The sequence below is a fragment of the Acanthaster planci genome, unplaced genomic scaffold (genome assembly GCF_054643075.1).
Source record: "Acanthaster planci isolate LZ-2023a unplaced genomic scaffold, COTS_SCS Contig226, whole genome shotgun sequence".
In the NCBI taxonomy this organism is placed as follows: domain Eukaryota; kingdom Metazoa; phylum Echinodermata; class Asteroidea; order Valvatida; family Acanthasteridae; genus Acanthaster; species Acanthaster planci.
In genome coordinates, this window is record NW_028257847.1 from 1 (window position 1) to 17,127 (window position 17,127).

A 17,127-nucleotide genomic window follows, 5' to 3' on the forward strand; every position below is an offset into this window, starting at 1 on the left:
GTCACGTGTACTTAGTGTGTGCCCAACGCCCAATGCACATGATCTTGCACATGTGCATAGTGAGCTCCCACCAAAGGACCTTCACTGCTGTGTAAAACCACACCCGCTCCTGTTGCCACTCGGAGGACATAATGCTCAAACTCATTCGCTTACTAAACTTTGGGTGTATACACATATATTGTATATTGTACAAAATGAACTACTTATTTCCTTTGGCGTTCCTCATGATTCAGTACAATTTTAAATGACTAAATTTTAAATGTTTGAATGATTCAAAAATGCTGTGCTTGTAATGTACATGTACATTGGTGAGTGAAGCGAGGTGAGCGACAAACCTTCGCTATTGAACAGTCGGCGAGTAATGCGAACAAAGACACAACAAAAAGAGGAAGTCTTGCCCCCCATCTTCAACGATCCCAATTCTTAAAAGTCCCCTGGAAAGTTTGGAGGATCTGGTACGACGGAAAAGGCAGAGCTAGCTCACTGCATGACATTGCACTCAGAAAGTGGTCAGACAGTGGTCATGTCAGAATACATGCACATACAAAGAATGCCGCATTGGTTTCCGGCAGAATGGAAAATTTGTTCAGAGGAAAAGAAAGTTCCCAGGTAAGATCACAGAGGGAGGTTGGAATGGAAAAAGAGCCATCTTCTTCAGAACAGCATTTACAACTGCTGCATGTATTTTGGCAGTGGGCGTCAGGTGGGGGTGCTTTCCCTCAACAGGAAAACTTTTAAAAAGGGAAAGACAGAAAAATGACAGAGAAATAAAAAGGGAAGTTAAGGAAATCAAATCACCTAAAAACACCTCAGAATTAATCCCCTTCCACCACACTCTGCACCCCCCCTCTCAAACAAGTCCTGACCCCTCCTGAAACAAATTCAGTCCATGTCTATTATCTTTACTGATATGGCACTGTATTTTTACAGGTAAAACCTTTTGACCTCTAATAATCAATGATACGGGTGATTTGTACCTTGGCTTTTTTGCCGACACTCCCTTTCCTTTGTGCTAACGCATTCACAGCATCTGACATGGAAATCAGGCCACTGTAGATTCCAGAGACACTCCTGCAAAATGGAATGAATGGTCTCCAAACTTTTCATCTTTAAAGTTTTCAAACAAATTATGGAGAGAGTTCACACGTACACGTGCAGGCCTCAACAAGCCAGCTCAGTGTTTCAAAGGTGATTTTTTAAACAGAGCACCCGATGTCACGGTCACGCCAGATCAAACATGTTCAGTGCATGAGTCTGCATGCAGCTACCCTGACAGAACATTTCCCACATGTGCAGGTACATGTGCTGATGTTCTCAAATGACCTGCAACGCACTTCAGTTTGAACATGTGCAGTCTGCATACCGAACTTGCTCATTCTGCCTCCCAATTTACATGTAGATACTTAAGTTCAGTTATGCTCATTTGGGAATTTCACGGGTTTTTACATGTCAATAATTTTTGTTTTGGAAAAGCAAGTTTTGGAAAAAACACTCAAACATACACGTGATACTAATAAAGTATCAAATTATTTATAACGTGCACGGCATCTCACAGTATCTGCAATTCAAAGGCGCCAAACTTAAGTGTCAGTCTCATTTCAAAAACGTTTTAATAATACTAACAGGTACAAGTATTTATAAAGCACACACATCCATCACGATTGATGCTCAAGGCTGTGCATCATTATTCGCTCTTTGCACGCTGCCGCCATAGGCATGCAGAGCCTGGAACTGGCAGCTTGTACTATCGCGTCAGAATCACTTTGTCCAATTGCACAGTATAAGAAGTAATGGAGCACAAGCAAAATGACATGCAACATACACGGGAATCACTGATCTGGCTATATCTATTGTTTCAAGCTGCCAGATCAAGGCTCTGCATGCCTATGGCGACAGCGCACAAAGAGCGAATTATACATGTACATGTCGACCAGGCCTATACACATTTCTAGCCCCCTAGGGAGTACACAGATTCCTGCTGCCATTTCCTTAGGTACAGGTTCATTCACTAATGGCTAATCAATTAACAACCATCTCTGTCCTCACAGGTATTATTTATACCCTGCTTGGAGACCAATGCAGATAAAGTAACTTGCCCGAAGTCACAACCTCTATTAAACCAGCTGTAGGATTTGAACCCTTGACCCTACAATTCGTTACACCTCCTTAAGGGCTTAAAGTGGAATTTCACTTACTGGCTTTGAAGGAGGTTTGCTGCATTCTGTGGACACTTCTGCTCTTCTAACTCTTTAGACCAGTGTCGGATGAGCGTCCGTATCAGATCTAGACATACCTTTATATAGCTGCATTGTAATCACAAAATGTACGAGTGTGACTGGAAAGATTGAAGTTGCACAAAACAACACCTGCCTCTACTATCATCAAAAATCCAAACTCTTAAGTCACGTAAATTGCTGAAGCATGTGCAATATAATAATTCACTCACAACTCTCATGAATTCAGGGATAATTATGTTCCGTATGCCTGGAGTAATTAAAAATGTACAATATCTCTGTCTTTGAAAGATGCTCCAGGTTTATGCGCATTCAAATAAAAATCAGTAATGACCACTCTGGGCGATAATGTGTACGTGAGCCCCAGCACTGCATCCAGTAGGTGTCCACTGACTCCCTAAAGTGGGTCTCTTAGAACAATTTGCACTGCCCTCAGTTTTCAGGTTGATATGGACAGTTGGGAACAAAATTAGCAGCACTCAATATGCTCATTTACAAGTTATCTTAGATTGCAAAGTCTCATCAGTACACCAATCAAGATCAAGACTGCAGTGGACCAATCTAGAGCCCAGCTTGATCAGCGACTGTCAACTACTAGTCAATGTTGCGTGGTACCCAAGAGGATGCTTTGTGCACTGATTACCAGGGAGACTTGACCAGTTGTCAATTAAAGGTCGCTATATTGCATGCGTTATCTATGTCTGTCATACTGCACACACACGGATGTCAGACTTCCTTGGCAGGCAAGTGCGACATAAATCACTGTTGTGACTGGTCCCATGAGGGGTGGACTTCATGGATCAATCAAGGAGACCACATTTTAGCATCCAGTCAATGTTTGGGTCATGGTACTCACTCTGCAAATTTGCTGCCAAGCAGCCTGTGAAGGGTGGGGAGAAATTCCAGCCAGGCGCCCATTGATATCTGCTTAACCTGAGGTGCTTGACGTACTAAACTGAAATGAAAGACATACCGTGTTCAAGAAATTAGTTCACTGATCTGTGAGTAAAAGGGTCAGGTCAAAGGGCATCTGATATCATGATATCACACATTGTTCCTGAGATCGCCTATCATTGTAGGCAAGTTTTTGGTTAGCCACGTGAACATCACACAGGGTAAATTAAGACAGTGAAACTAATTCTAGCGTAAACTTGTGAATCCTTTGACAAAATGGCCTAAAGGTCACCACCTGTGCAAGTGCTGTTATTCTTTTGCATGTACATGTACATTCGTCATTATCATGTTGCTCCAGTACAAGACGTGGGCTTTGCCTTTTTCTCATATTTTTCGTCCTGCAGCATACCTTTGATGGCTTGCTTCAATTATGCTTTTACAAACATTTCATATCGCCTATTAAAATGTGTGACAATGAGAGTCGGTTCACTTATATGCAAGGCCTGAGACACAACTTGAATTCCCCCTAAAACGGCAGCGCTGTGATAGACAATACCTCAGTGTCAAAACTGGCAGTACGTCCACGGTAACCGAATCGTCAGCTGTACGGTTGAGGTAGGAGACGAGGGCACCAGGATTCTTCCTCCAGAAAGTCAGGGCGGCATTGAGGTGGATCTGACGATTGGATATGATGGACACAAAAGTGCTGTGGCCAGCTAGAAGCTGTCATTACAAAACAAGCAAAATGAATAAAATTTAAAAAAAAAACAAAACAACCAAAAAGAGTGATTTGCTTAGACTTTGGAAAAAAGATTGCAAGTGAATAAAATCAAATGTAAGCCTCCCTCTGCCAGTGTTGTAGTCAAGCCCATCGCAAGTCCATCTGAAGTCACAGGTCATCCAATCGTAAGCCAAGTCATAAGCTATTAAAATGAACTGTGAAGGAAGCATTCCTCTGTCATTGTTCTCCCTGTTACATTTGCATATGACTGATCTCGTGAAAGAACTTGTCATGGACTGCATCACTCACTGCCTAATTCTACTCTACAGAAACTGAAATGTAGTGTTTAACTTCCCACATTTGTGTGGTATGCACACATCACTTTGCGATATGGAAAGAGATTCACATGGCTCAACCACAAACGTCTTTCCCCTACAAATACAATCAAAGTAATGCAAATCCTAATTTTTGAATTGTGGGCACCGTTGTGACGTGACTCACTGTTTGCCATTTCTGGTTCTTAACCACTTCGGGCCGGGGCATTTTTCAACATTGAGGATGCTGGGCCGGCATGACTATCATTTTTTCCGTTTTCAAAATCCTTCAACAATTCATCATTCCATTTAACAGTCGTTTATAGCCGCACGGAGTAATCTTCAGGCACTACTCTAAGTTGACAGGTGACCTTCATTGACGCCCGAATATTTCAGCCAGGCCTGCAGCCTTGTAAACAGAGCCCAGATTGTGCGGTGTTATACAACTGTCTTTTGTTCACGAACCTGGCTCAGTGCACTGCTGACCTCTTTTCAATAGGGGCCAGATTAGCATGCAGCGGTGCTGTGTGGCTCATCGCTGCTGTGGTGGAGAGCTTTTGACCCCGGTGGTAATCTGCTTGCTCTAAATACCCCAAACCCTGGTATACGGTTTAAAAATAACGCTGAATTATCACCACTTTTGAGAGTGAAAAATGCCGGTCATGCCCAGCAGCCTGGTCTTTTGTTCGGAGTACGGTCTTTTGTTACAGGGCCCTGTTTCCTTTGTCCGAGTTCGGAGACCCCGGCCACACATATAAACCATACGGCTCCGATTTCGGAGTCCCCGGCTGGTAGTGGTTAAAAGATGGGCTTCGGTACAGGTTTGGTGTTTTGAGGTAGCCTATTAAGCTGAATGTACAGACACTGCAAATGCTTTCTGCTTGTAAAAAAACTGAGAACATGTACTCTACTTTGAATTACCCAGCAAAATCTGTGCATCAAACTGTTTCATTAAAAAAGTATTGATTCACTACGGTGGCATAATTGGGGAGGGGTTGTGGCAGCACATGTGTACATACATGTACATGTACGTTGCGTGGCCATGCATGTTTAGGCCAATGTCTGAGGACAAGAAATCCCCAGAGTCAAAAGGAGGGGGATTCACCCAGGGGAAGTCAGTGCCCCCTCATTTGAAATGTGGAAAGGTACTCGACCCATATACATGTACAACCCACAGTTAATTAGCTTTCAGTGCCCCTTAAAAAATTGCACCCCCTGGGTGCACTCTCACAAATTTCACCCTAACTGCACCACTGATTCAACAAAGGTAGCTAAGACCAACAGCCAAGTACAGAACTCAGGGGAAAAGCAAATTAGGAAAAAACTTCAGCAGGAAGGGAAACATTCTTAGTACAGTTTATCAACAGTCATTTGTACAGACCGGACTTGAGTAATTTCTACCAGAATACAGGCACTTCACAATTGTGCGCCTCCAAGAGTTGGCAATGCGTTGGCCAATCACACTGCACGAAATCTGTCGACCCTTTCCAAACGTGCATTGGGTCGACAGATTTCACGTATTGTGATTGGCCAACACGCCGCAAACTCTTGGAGGCACACTATTGTGAAATGCCCATATTAGGGGCCATTACTGTGATGATTGGCTTCATGCATTTGGTCAGGTGTCATACACGTGTCACATGATTCTTCAACCAATACGGTGTTGTAACTTACTGAGATACATGTACATGCGCCCCAAGGACACGCCTGAGTGTCACAGTGCAACTACAGTACCAGCCTCTCCTCGCATAACTCTACCAATGTCTAACTGCGTTACTGATCACCGTCCTACTCTTCCGGTGCAACTCTTTTCATGCCAGCGAGGGTGGTTCGTTTCTCAAGGTTCAGCCCTGGATGCACTGGACAACCAACTGCTCATTTCACTTTGTGACCACTGACCTCGGTGGGCGGGGGCGCAGGTGCGCACGCCTCCCCTCTGCCGCCTTGCTGCGGGGGCAGATTCTCTTTGTTGGCCCTCTCTCTCATCTTAATCAAGTCTTCCCTGCTAGGATGGCAGCCCCCTGCAGGTTGGGCTGCCTTCTTGGTAGGAGAGGGCACTTTCTGGCCTTTTGCAACATGTCCGGAAGGCTGAAATGAAATTTAAAAAGCAATGACGACATCTGCTTCTGACTTGGGAAAACAACAGGCAGTAATACAGGAACACATCTTTGTACTTTGACACATTCGCATTAAACATGTCTTACTTAAGGACTGAACAGGATGGAAATGATTCAGTCAGGCACTGGGTTAAGTTCAGTTATCATTCTCGAAATCATCGTTTTAAAAGAAAAACCACCTGTGAGCAAACTCGGACCTTGACCAGTGAGCACAAGAAATATGCAAAACAAATTCCTCCCAAAATAACCCCATTACTTTGAGACTAAAATTCTACAACGCACCTGTTCTACAACTGTTAAAGGCACAGAGGACTTCCGGAGCATTTCATCTGTCAACAGTTAAGCTGTGAACTAACTTCACTTTAATCTTTTGCACTTAAGAGAACAGAAGGTGAGTGGTACTTCATTGGCATGTTTCTAACTTTGATATCATTTCTTAGCAAAAGATTATTTACATTTACTTCAGCACTCTCTGTACGTACGGGTCATGCAGTGTGATATGCAGAGGGACATCTATACTCATCCCCACACTGGGTTTTGTACACAAACGCAACTAGTCTGCAGAAGGTTGAGCAGTGAAAGAGCCTTCAAACGATCAGGGCTACAGCAGGACATCGTGGCAAATATCACTCCACGACACGAAACGTGGAGTTTCAAAAAAGCGATAGTGTTGCATATATCTTGAACAAATGACCACATAGATTTTAAAGCATTTGTAAGGTCAAACTTTTTTAAAAGGACTGCGGTTGTGCTATCTTGTCATGTTACAAAGTCGGTTAATTTTGGTTGAAAATTCCACTGCAACCTGAAAATGTACAATGCGGACTAATACCGTCAGCAAGTACCGTAGTTAAGAAAATGGCCCCTCACCTGCCCATCAGCATGACAGGGGATGAAATGTTAGAAATGAGGTACACGTACTCCGTACAACTTGTTTCAATCAACAGATTTTAATTAATCAAGCTGCAAGCGAAAAGAGAAAGATGGATGACAAACACACCTTGACTTGCTTGTTTGACATCACCAGAGGTTGTCGGTAGGCCTTCTTGACCGGAACTTTGAAGGATGGCTGCTTGTGGTTCTGCTGCCTTCACAAAAATGAATAAGAACACGTGTACAAATATTTGCTCAGGACGCAGGTACAACCTCCAACACTTAAAGTTACTGAGGATGGAGTGAAGTGTCCAACCACAACATGGGGAGAAACGCGAGTCAAGACTTTCGCTTTTGTATTCACTCAAACATTTTGATAAAGACAACTGCTTTGCGTTGAGGTCAACTTTAAAAAGGGCGTTGTACATTTAGCACAAACAAAGCATTTTGTAATTGTGCTTTACAATTTGAATGATGGCTTGGCATATTTAACTCTGCGAAATCAATACCAAGAATTTCCACTGCACAGAACCCCTTGTCCGGCAAATTCATCTTTTGGCGAGAGAAGCATGTCAAAGTTTCAGGGATATTGCTGCCCAAATGAGCAAAAAACATCAGCAAACAAATTCATAATTCAAGCAGAAAGTCATGTGTTTACTTGTTACGGCTAGTTAACCCCTTGACGATGGGAATTTCTTTCCAAAAGCCGACTCCAAGAATTCCAGCCTTGCTTGGCCACGAAGGCCACCTGCCAAACCGCAAATTCTCGATTTTGGGCCCTGCGTGCTCTGCACGCTTTGAATTACACGGTGAAAAGGCAGATTGTTTGGTGGCATGCGGCTCTACTCATGCTTCCACATTCCCGTTGCCTCTTTTCAAAGTGGGGACTACTGTGAAGCTGGTGATTATGATGCAAATTCGGTCTTTTCATTTCTGGGCTACACACAAAGGCCAATCACCATATATAGAAGACAGGGTCTGCCTTCTTTCACCATATTCGCTGAAACGTGGGCCAAGAATAATAGCTGAAAAGCGGGCTGAGGATCTCAATTTTTATGGCGGCTCTAGCCAGGTCCCGGCGTGAAGGGGTTAAGGAGGACTGTGGTACTCACTTTCTGAGAACTGCGAGGTTCTGCTCATAAGGTGACGGTGCTGTTGGTTTCTGCATGTAACAATAAGAAACTTGGTTAAATATGTCCATCGGGAATATGACAATATGCAACTACATGTAAAAGAACACGAAACATGTTTCTATCATTCACAATTACACATAGAATGCCTAACAGTCCCATAGGCTGCCAATGATACTGTACCCTTGAAAAAGGATTCAGCGTGGCTAAAAAAAAAATCTGAAAAGAGAACTTTACAGCGAATGAGCTGAGGGAAATGCAGGTATAAAGTCCAACAACAGTCCTACAAGTACAGTGTACATGTACAGGTGCATATTTCTCTTCATGCATAATTTGTTGTCAGGGCAGAGCAAGGATAAACATGTACAGTACATGTGCATGCATGTCATAAATGTACACAATGTAGGGATCATGACCAAATAGAACGGTGTCCTATAGATCTATATCATGATGCTGCTATGTTTGTCCTGTTCCCTGTACACCAATTGGCAACAGTAATACAACTTCACATACTGAAAAAAGGGAACAGACCGTTTTTCCTTCCAGCCTCACTTTGGTTACATTGCTTTGAATGGTTGCCCCACGATAGAGGTCAACAGTATAGCACAGTGATCAATGGAACCTCTCACCGAGTGAACTTACATGCACATGTACATGCACCTGTGTGTGTGGATTCAGGGTTTAACTATGATATCTTGGCAGATGCAGAAAACTAAGTGCATGAGGGATTGTGCGCCAATCCATTGTTAGAAAAAGTTCCATACCGGCCACGGACATCACTGATTTTCCCATGCACTTGTCTATCAGCCATCAACTAGTAAAAACACCTCCTAAAAAGTCAAATTTAGCAGGGAAAATATTGAAGCATGCACTTGGAAAACAGAAATACGCAGACCGTTCTCCTTTGGTTTGTGGACAGGGTATCAAGTGATATCTGTGTATGGAACCCTTTCCTGATCGTGGGCGTTTCTTCCACACCCTTTCCCCCACCCCATCGGGCAGTCCCACATGAGACGTGGAGATTGCCACCTTCAAAGTGACAAAATCCCCCATCCCCAGAAATGTTCATGTGCAAACACTGACATACAATGTGTCAGATAAGATGAGACCTTGGGAGCACATGTACCTGGGGAACGGTGGGGAAATGGAGCTGACACCATTGTTAGGTACCTGAGAGAAAAGATAACGCTTAACGTAATATACAGACCTTGTTGCTGGCCTGCTTTTGTAAGTCGCTCTTGCTGACCCACACATACTTGTTCTTGTTCCAATCCCATCGGATGAACCCACCGCCAGCATTCATCACAGCTTGGTATGCTCTAGCATCACCCATCTTGGAAAGCTAAAAAAAAAAAAACAAGTCATGAATACACAGGTTAAATTGAGGTAAAAAGCCCACTTGACTTTGAAAACTTTCAACATACATCAGGCCCATTCAATGGAATATGCACATGAAACTTACAATACTTGATACATCTTGCAAATGGCAGATGTGTGGATCGTCTTGCGATGAGAGGCAAGATGGTAAAAATTTTGGCAAAAAAAGTTGGTTACGCGGACCATAAACCATAGGGCATGTGATATTTCACAAAGGCCTAGCTCTATTCACTGGAGCCTTACTACCTGACTACAGTACTCCTTTTTTCGAATTTTGTACTGGATCAGTAGAGCTACTTGTAAGGCCATGGATTGGATTGGATTGGGCTAGATTGGGTTGGATTGGATTGGATTGGGTTGGATTGGGTTGGGTTGGATTGAGTTGGATTGGATTGGGTTGGATTGGGTTGGATTGAGTTGGATTGGATTGGGTTGGGTTGGATTGGGTTGGATTGAGTTGGATTGGATTGGGTTGGATTGGGTTGGATTGAGTTAGATTGGGTTGGGTTGGATTGGGTTGGATTGGATTGGGTTGGATTGGATTGGGTTGGGTTGGATTGAGTTGGATTGGGTTGGGTTGGGTTGGATTGGATTGATTCGGTATTAGGTAATACTGGGGATAGCCCATGAAAGTTTTGCAACTTATTTCCAACGGGGTCCCTTCTGAGCTAGGAAGAAGGTCCAATTTTAGAGGCAGAAGGAAACCAGAGTACCCGGAGAAAACCTGCGAGAGCGAGTATGGACCGGAACCATATGCACTTAATAAAGCCTAGGCCAAGCTGGGACTTGAACCCGGGCCTCATTGGTACAAAGCAAGGAAAGAACCGTTACGCTAACCCCTGCCATGAGAATAGAAGTTGTAGATTTGCTTCCACCACCCGTATGTCCCAATGCCACCACCCCCAAAATCATTATTTACAAAAATTTCACTATTTGTAATGAAGAGACCAAAAAGACCAGATGCCTTCATGAGCTATGGCCGACCCATGTGCATTTGATCGGCTTGCACGTTTATAATGTACATTTTACTGCAGGACTTGATGATGATGATGTGATGATCCGTGAACTGATCAAAAAGCCTACATGATGTACATGTACGGTACCTCATCCCTCAGCATGGCTTTGGGTTTTGCTTGTACATGTTTTTGAAAAGTGTGTTATGTCTGTAGGCCTACGCCTACTTGGAGGTTGAAATAAAATAATGAATGATGGAAAATAAAAAACTGCCTCATGTGTTTTTGAATTGTTAGGACGCAAATTATCAACAATTTCTATTCTCATGCATGCCATGGCCTAAGCCACGTAATCATCTGGACATGGTTGGATTGCCCGACTATGTCCAAATATTAAAAAGATGATTTGCAAAGCCAAAGGGGAAGTATTCCATGAAGTAGCTACATCTACTTGAGGGGTCCAGTGGGAGTGGAGCGGATGTCGGACCCCACAGTTTTGGGGGTATACACTGTACTATCATCATGGATGCCACTTGACCAGTTGACACGCTAGGACCTATGCACAAACTGGTCAGTGAGACTGGTCTGAAAAATTGTAACATGTCTAAGACGACTGTTTTCTAAGTAAACAACGTGCTATTTTCCCTGCTAGTAACTTTTCTGGATGTACATGTAGCCTATTTAAGGAAGTAAACAGTGACTGGGGCAACTCTTACGTGGGAGCGGGGCGGACCACCATTGTACTAGTGGGGCTAACCACTGCCCGCAGCCTACATCATGTATGATGTAGGTACAGCCTTTTTTAGGGCCTCATTCATACGTAATTCACTGAAACAGTCAATCTGTCCTTGCTTGGCATGCTCTATCAATCAGACCATTTTTTTTTTATTATTCCATGATCAGAAAACACAAAGACTTACGATTCCTGTAAATGTTGACGTCTTTTGAGTGTCACTTCATCAGCACTAGATCGATCAACTTGTTGTGCTAACGGTAACGGGCTTTAATTTTGTAACCTTTGACCGAAGTGGTAACTTTTTCAAAACAACTCGCAATCGGCCCATTGACCAATCAGACGCGAACATCGAACACTAACTGAAGAGCGCCACCGCTGGAAGAGTAGTAACCGTGCGCGGGGGTCGTACGTATCCTCTCTAAGTACATAACCCGGATGCTGTTGTCAATATGAGTGTAAACGTTTCTGCACAAATAGAAGTTGAAAGTGTGAACTACTCGGTAAAGACGATTGTTGCCTGGTATATTTGTGTATACATGTTGATTTGTTCACTTTTCCCCCGGTCAATCTCAGCACAACTCCGCTCTTTTTCGTCAACAAGCATTCACCGGGAGGGGGTGCCTTTTTCCCTTTTCTGGCATTTGAATTCGTTTGCTTGCACACTTTTGTAGCTTTCCTGATCAAGGTTTCTTTTCCATCATTCCACTTCGTCTATGGGCATTCGAAACTACATGCTGCTTTTTTCAAATAAGTGCAGTCAAATTAAACTTATCGACGCGTATGGGATCTTACCTGCACGTGATTCTTTTTCGTTTATGGGCGCTGTCACAAGTCAATGATATTTTACGCCAAGTGTTTAATTAATTTGAAGACACAAACTGTATGTTGCCAAGTTGGCCAAATTTCCTTATATGCCCTTTTATGCAAAGTAAGGTGGGGTCCTGTATGGTTCACACCTGCATGGGTACACACCAGGCATGGGGACCCGAATAGTGTTTTATAGTGCCTGCTCACAGAGGCGTTGTCCAGCAGTGATAGCCTTAAATACTGGGGTGTGGTTCTCAGTGTGTGTCACACACTGACAGGCCTGTGGTGCGATAGCACAAGTTTGAGCGATAGCTCTCAAGCCAGAATTGTATTAAGCTTTTTAACCTTGTTAATGTGGATTGAAAATCCAGTGTTGGCGGTAGCCATAAGTTGGGAGAGCGATTAGCTGCCCCAAATTTTCAGGAGAAAAGTTTAAAGAGGAAGGGTAGGCTTGACAATTTGCAGTGTGCTGTAAGACCTCAGGAGCCAGTATATACTTCAAGTGTTCTTTTTAATTATTTTCTAATATGTAGCCATTATGTTTTGTCTAGTATATGTAAGTGCTATTACTTTATATACCTGTGACAATGGGGAGTTCAAAAGCCAATTTTAGTGACCGATGGTCAACTCAAACGGTGCACAAATGTTTGCCGTAAGATGTACATGTGTATTAGCAAACATGGATATGATTATTCAATATTTCAGGGCTCCTTATTACGGAGTCGGAGCTCCCGTAAGTGGACCTCATTGAGTACCGAGACACGATCAAGCCAGGTCCTGCATTGGCTGGATAGGAACAGCAAGTCTGCCGCAGGGGGGCGGCTACCTACCTGCCTGTTGGTCTGCTAAGTCCAGCCCCGACTCGCCTGCATCCTCCTCGCTTAGGATCGGCTGAGAGTCATGTAACAGCGGCGCATCGGACAAGTGACCAACTCTCCCTTTGAACTGTCCGAATTTGGGCTACTGGTAACTATTAACCAGCCCACCAGCCTTCTAGTTTCTATGAAACCCATTTTGTTTTTAAACTGTTGATCTTCTGCATTTTGCTACCCCTTCAGTCAATTGTTTTTGTGGTTTGTATATTTATAAATAAATTAGTTTTCATTGAATTTTGAAGTTAAATTATCTGCTTGAGTGTACTGCATAATTTACCGTGCACACATTGTGTGTCAGAGGGTAGGGGGACCCGGGGTTGTGACAGGCGCCTTGAGCAAAGGCTAGCCCAGGCCCGGCCTGTACCTGCCCGTGACCCATGAACGACCTTGTGAAGGCTGTCGGGCCTGTTAAAAGCTTTGTGGTTTTCCAGAAGGCACGTGCCTGGGTAATTCTACCCCGGTACCGCGGTAGATAGCAAAGCCAAAGGCTATTTCATGTGTCTTGTTACCTTCGGAGCAGTTACTGCAAGCAAACATAGAACTGTTTAAGGTCAAAGCCCACTACCTTTTCCTGTTTTCTTTTCGGATTAAATGGTTTCAGGGTGTAGAGGACATCCATGTAGGAACTTAAAACCATTTAGAAAAAATCTATGTTCGAAAATTAATAATAACGGGATTATAAGACCGGCGTCCACACAGTCCCCGTATAAATAGTTAATGGGGAAGAAACGCAGGGAAAGCATGAAAAGAATAAAAGTTTACAGGCCTTTCTCGGCGTTATTGCCCTGGAAAGCGTTAATAAGCTTTTCCCTTTCTACGTTACTCATTTTCCGGCCGCCACAATATTTCGTACAAAGTTGCGTTAAGAAAAAGCTGTTTCAAGATCCGCCGTAAAAACGTTTTTCTTGGAAAATCAGATTTTATTTATGATCCACAAAGCACCTGTCACGTAATATAGAAGAAATTGAATTCCCACAAGTGAGACGAGATTGCGTATGACTAAAATGGAATAGCCTACCTGATTAACCTCTTTCAAAGGAAAGACCGTTGGCCCCGCTGGAGGTGTGAACAATTCTAATAATTGCTGATTCTAATGTGCATTCCACGTTTTTACTTTAACCATCGAACACACCCTCTGCACTCAGTGCAGAAGTCCTCAATGGATCGAAAGCGAGGAAACTGTGTGCATTGTTGTTAGCCGCTTTTCGTCACATCGATGAAAGCGTCGGCCTGGACCATCAAATTCACAGTGTAGACGGTAACACCGCAAGCCAACAAAATGCCCTTTCGTATGGAAGAAACAACAAAATCCAGAACGAAAACAGTGACTGTATAGTTTCCATCTGAGCGCAGTGACAGACTTATTTGAATCAATTGAGCGGATTACTGATCCATGGCGCAAAAATAAGTTCTTTAAAAGGTGGACGCTTGTCTTGTTTGTAATAAATGTTCTTGGCTTCAGGCGAGTCAAATGTTCACAACGGAAAGGGATGACAGAAGTGTAGAGGAATCCTTCTGAGGGCTTGGCAGTCGACCCCGCCCCGCCTGCTCTGAGACCAGAAAGGGGAAATATAAAAAAGGGGAAAAGAATCAAGGTGTACCAACTGAAATGCTTGTGTCGCTCGGGCAAGATTGCATAATTATCTTTCTCCACCAAGGTGGGAAACTAAGAAGTTAAACAAAGAAGTTAATTGAGGCACGTGTTAGAATGTCACATCCATGCGCGTTTTATATTGACCAAAATGAAGTATTCAACAGATCAAGTACTATTTTGCAGTGGAATTTGAGCAAAGACAATTGTCTGTAGTCCTAGTACCATCACTTAAATATTCCCATGTTAAAAATCAAGGTTAGTCGATTGTTTTAGATTTATTATGTAAACAATCCAAGAGTTTTCACTGTATGTAATGTTCAGTAGATCGTTTTCATGTAAAGGTTATCCTGAATTAAGAGTAACTTTTTATTTTGGTAACCTAAGAGTAGAAATAACAGACAGTCGCAACAAATTCACACCCATTTAGGCTACGTTTAGAATATTTTGAAATTTTTGACAAGATATATCTTCTACATATGTCTTAGGTCACAATTAACAAAACCTTAAAATGAGGATTGGAAATAAATATAGTCTGGTTCTACCTCATAATAGATATTACTTTGAATATGATAGATTCAGGGAACAAGATCGAAAATGGCTTCCCGTGAATCAGGTCTATAAAGTGAAGTTATACCGTCGCTTTACATTACATGCATTGACAGATGAACAAACTAGTTAAAGTTTATACTGAGTAGAATGAACGAATTTTTGGCAGTGTAGGAAATTAAGTTGTTCAGTGTCTGTCCAAATTTTGTTGTAACGTCCACCCAGCTGATATTTTAATGTCCGCCGTTACAGAAACATGTGCATTGAAAAAGAGTTCAAACTGAATGAATAAAGAAAAAATAGAAGGAAAAAATGTTCCCAATCGTGTTGAATCATATACCAAAGATCTGACAGGAATGTCAAAGGTGTGCATTTGGCCTTCCATGATCCTAGCTGAATCTTCTCCACGCGGAGCGGTTCGTTGAGTTTTACAGAGCCATCATTCACACACGCTCTTGGAAGTCGACTCTAACAGGATTACAGTTATAGTTTCTCTCATCAAACGTGTGTTTCCTCGATTCAGACCCTTAACGTCACTAACATCGGATCATTTCCGGTCAAACCAATTATTATACATGACTATTGGACTCTAAATTGTCTCAGCATATTATGTTGGTTGTCCAGTATGTCACTTGAGTTTATATCTTCGATTAGAGTGACACTATTAGGAAAATCTGACCATTGACTTGCAAGCGAATCCAATCGAATGGGTGCATTGATTGTCGTTCCACAGGGCATTGCCAAATAATTGGGCGCAGTTTTCTGTACCCCCCATATTGTTTGGTTCACCCGACCTCCAATTGGCATATTCTCCTGGCTGGCTTCCGTCGACCCAGTAGAAGGACCCCGTGGCATTACGGCGATATCCGAACCAGATCTTATGGAGTCGACCGTAGGTCGCTACGACTAAGTCGACAATGAAATCGTGCTCCTCTTGGCTTTTGATCGAGGCCAGATGAGACGGTCTGCCTTGGACGAAGAATCCCTGGCAATGGGCCTCGGCTTCGTCAAACGTCTTGGGCTCGGTCCCGACGAGATAGCAGTGGTTCCCGTAATGCAACCAATGCGAGAGGCACGGTTGGCACGCTGGTACGACCCAAGGTCGCAGGAGCACAATTGTTGCCAACATACAAAACACGGAGATTTTCGTTCCTTCTTCCATGCTCGGCCAAAGCTTTCCGTCACAGCTGCATCCGCTGACAGTTGACTTGACGGTTGACTTGATCGTCCTACTGCGCCGACTGAACAGAAACCTCTGTTGCACCGTTGGGTCTTTTCGTGTTACATGTATACCGTTGTGGCGTCATTAAGAGTAAAGCTAGAGCCAAAAATAATTATCACAATTGTAACAATAAATCGATATGTGCTCAGTCTCCCTGATATAATGAACAATGTAATTAAATAAAACCGGCAATTTATAAAAGGGTCTGCCTATAGTATTACCCCAATTGAATTGTATGGGCGCACGAACCTCGTAGAGTGAATTCCATATTAGAAACGCGGACTCGAGGCATTCAAGCTGCCCGCACAATCGATTTTGGTTTCAATTTTAAATTAATTTTTTTTCAATTTTTAATATTTGCCGGGCTTTTACCTTTTATGACTCCCACTTTTTTGTATACTTAATTTCTCACAGAAATAAAAGAGAGCTGGTTGTGAGCGTGTCTGGAATGCCTTAATGAACATTTAGGAAAAGAGGGAAGTAGGCCATGCCTCTCCCAAACAAGTAAGCAATTTTCGAAGCATAATGAGAGGAAAGCACATTTGTGTGACATTCTTCATCTCCTTTTCCATCCGATCCGGTAAACAAACCCGAAAGTTAGTCCTCCCCTCAGAAAAGCCATAACGCTGCACGAGAATTATCATTTTCCCCCCAACAAGATAATGCATGTCCCTCCTCCCAGAATTGCTTCTTTTTTAAATTAAAGAGTATAACAAGTTTAGTGACAGCTCAAG

The 17,127-nt window shown here is 43.0% G+C and overlaps 1 protein-coding gene across 2 annotated transcripts; it reads right to left on the reverse strand.

Moving 5' to 3' along the window:
* Nucleotides 1–127: 127 nt before the first annotated feature.
* Nucleotides 128–11,692, reverse strand: LOC147794996 (uncharacterized). 2 transcript variants are annotated; one of them, XM_087132357.1, is made up of 9 exons: nucleotides 11,534–11,692; nucleotides 9,491–9,625; nucleotides 8,266–8,315; nucleotides 7,281–7,368; nucleotides 6,063–6,251; nucleotides 3,685–3,851; nucleotides 3,091–3,189; nucleotides 2,196–2,303; nucleotides 129–1,071 (listed from the first exon to the last, which is right to left on the reverse strand). In XM_087132357.1, the coding sequence occupies exons 2-9, from the start codon at nucleotides 9,614–9,616 to the stop codon at nucleotides 948–950; spliced, it is 951 nt and encodes a 316-aa protein (XP_086988483.1). In that variant the 5' UTR covers nucleotides 9,617–9,625; nucleotides 11,534–11,692; the 3' UTR covers nucleotides 129–947. The 2 variants fall into 2 exon arrangements, with proteins under 2 accessions (XP_086988484.1, XP_086988483.1); XM_087132358.1 differs by lacking the exons at nucleotides 9,491–9,625; nucleotides 11,534–11,692 and adding an exon at nucleotides 8,521–8,701 and having other exon boundaries at nucleotides 128–1,071.
* Nucleotides 11,693–17,127: the final 5,435 nt, after the last annotated feature.